Source organism: Dicentrarchus labrax, unplaced genomic scaffold, assembly GCF_905237075.1.
Source record: "Dicentrarchus labrax unplaced genomic scaffold, dlabrax2021, whole genome shotgun sequence".
NCBI classification, from domain to species: Eukaryota; Metazoa; Chordata; class Actinopteri; family Moronidae; genus Dicentrarchus; species Dicentrarchus labrax.
The window spans coordinates 318,458-320,000 of NW_026136721.1; the positions used below are offsets into that span (position 1 = coordinate 318,458).

Below are 1,543 nucleotides of genomic sequence, written 5' to 3' on the forward strand. Positions count from 1 at the left end.
GCTTTTTTATGTATGTATTTATTTATTTATTTACTTTTTTAATGTATTGATTTATTTATTCATGTATTTATTTATTTACTTACTTTTTACTTTGTTAAAAAAAATAAAAAAGTAATAAAAAAAAACAACAACACTAAAGCAAACAGTCAACAATGAATGAATCATATTTATGAATATTGATTAATGTATGTATTGATTGATTGATTTCTAACACCAGCTCTGTGTTCTTCCAAAACTGAACCTGTCGCCACACCTAAACTAAGGAGACCTTTATTTTGAAAGCAGCGGCCGGACGTCCCGCACCGTGTTGCGGTGAACTTGACTGCGGGTGAGTTCAAACTTGGGGCCGTCTCCTGTTGATGGAAAGTGGGTTAAATGTCGGTGTGTTCGTGCGGAGTCACGGTTCCGGACAGGCTCGGTGGGATTATATAACCGCGAACCGCTCGTTGAACTGCTCCCCGTCGGCTCCCGTCGGCTCTCAGCGGTGCAACTGTCAAACGGTCGAAGGTTTGTTTGGGACACAAAATGGGTGAAAGTGAGGAAAGTCCCGAAGGAGTCCGATATTACCGACTGACAGAGATCGAAGAGCAGAACACCTTCAAGTCAACGTGGATCATCATCAACAACAACGTCTACGATGTGACCAAGTTCCTGGAGGAGGTGAGGAAGCCCCTTCACTTTCTGCCCACTTTAAGGCGACAGCAGCTCGATGCAACCAGCGCGTAGAAATCAGCTGGAAGAGGAGACAGAGCCGGCTGGGTGCTGAGACAGGCAGCCGGACACTTTTATTACAACACTTTTCTCCTCTGAGGAGGAAATAAGTTTAAATTAATGGGCGCTTTGCTGCCAGAGTGTCTGCTGCTAAATGGGGATTTTTTTGGCTGAAGTCTGGTGGAAAAGTCAGAGTGCTATATATTAAATATCATCCGGACTTCCACTAATAAAGTATTATCAGTGCTGATCAATAGTGGATGTTTAACAGATCGATATAGATATTAGAGTTTATAGAAATCAGATAATTTAAAAATCTACTTTTAGAAATAAGATAAAAATAAAAGTTTTGTTGCTGATATGATGTTTGTACGGAAGATCAGAGATGACACGAGTGAAAAGGTTTTTATTTTATTTTTTTCTAAAGATTTTTTGCGACAAATTAAGTTTGTTTTTTTTTAACTTAAATTATTTTTAATGATTTTAGAGTTTAAACATAAAGTTTTAAATAATCTGATAATAATGAATCAGTTTTATTGTACGTAACAAACATTTTAGCTATAAATAATTTAAAATAAAAATTAAGACTTTTGTTGTTAATGTTTGTTTTAAGGACGGAAGATCAGAGATGACAAGAGTGAAACATTTTTTAAATTTAATTTTTTCTTAAGATTATTTTGCAACAAGTTGGATTTTCTTTTAAATTATTTTAAATTATTTTTTGTGCCAATACAGAAATGAGTTTAATGTTAAATCAATTCTTATTTTATTTACTTAACAAACATTTTAATAATAAGATAAATTAAAATAAAAGTTAAGACCAGAGATGACA

General features: G+C 34.6%; 1 protein-coding gene across 1 annotated transcript in view; it reads left to right on the forward strand.

Moving 5' to 3' along the window:
- The first annotated feature begins 350 nt into the window (after positions 1-350).
- LOC127355238 (cytochrome b5) overlaps positions 351-1,543 on the forward strand; it is a 6,290-nt gene continuing 5,097 nt past the window's right edge. The window contains exon 1 of the mRNA XM_051385923.1: positions 351-660. Within this exon, the coding sequence (XP_051241883.1) occupies positions 526-660 (135 nt within the window). The 5' untranslated portion in view covers positions 351-525. The remainder of the gene's footprint in view (positions 661-1,543) is intronic.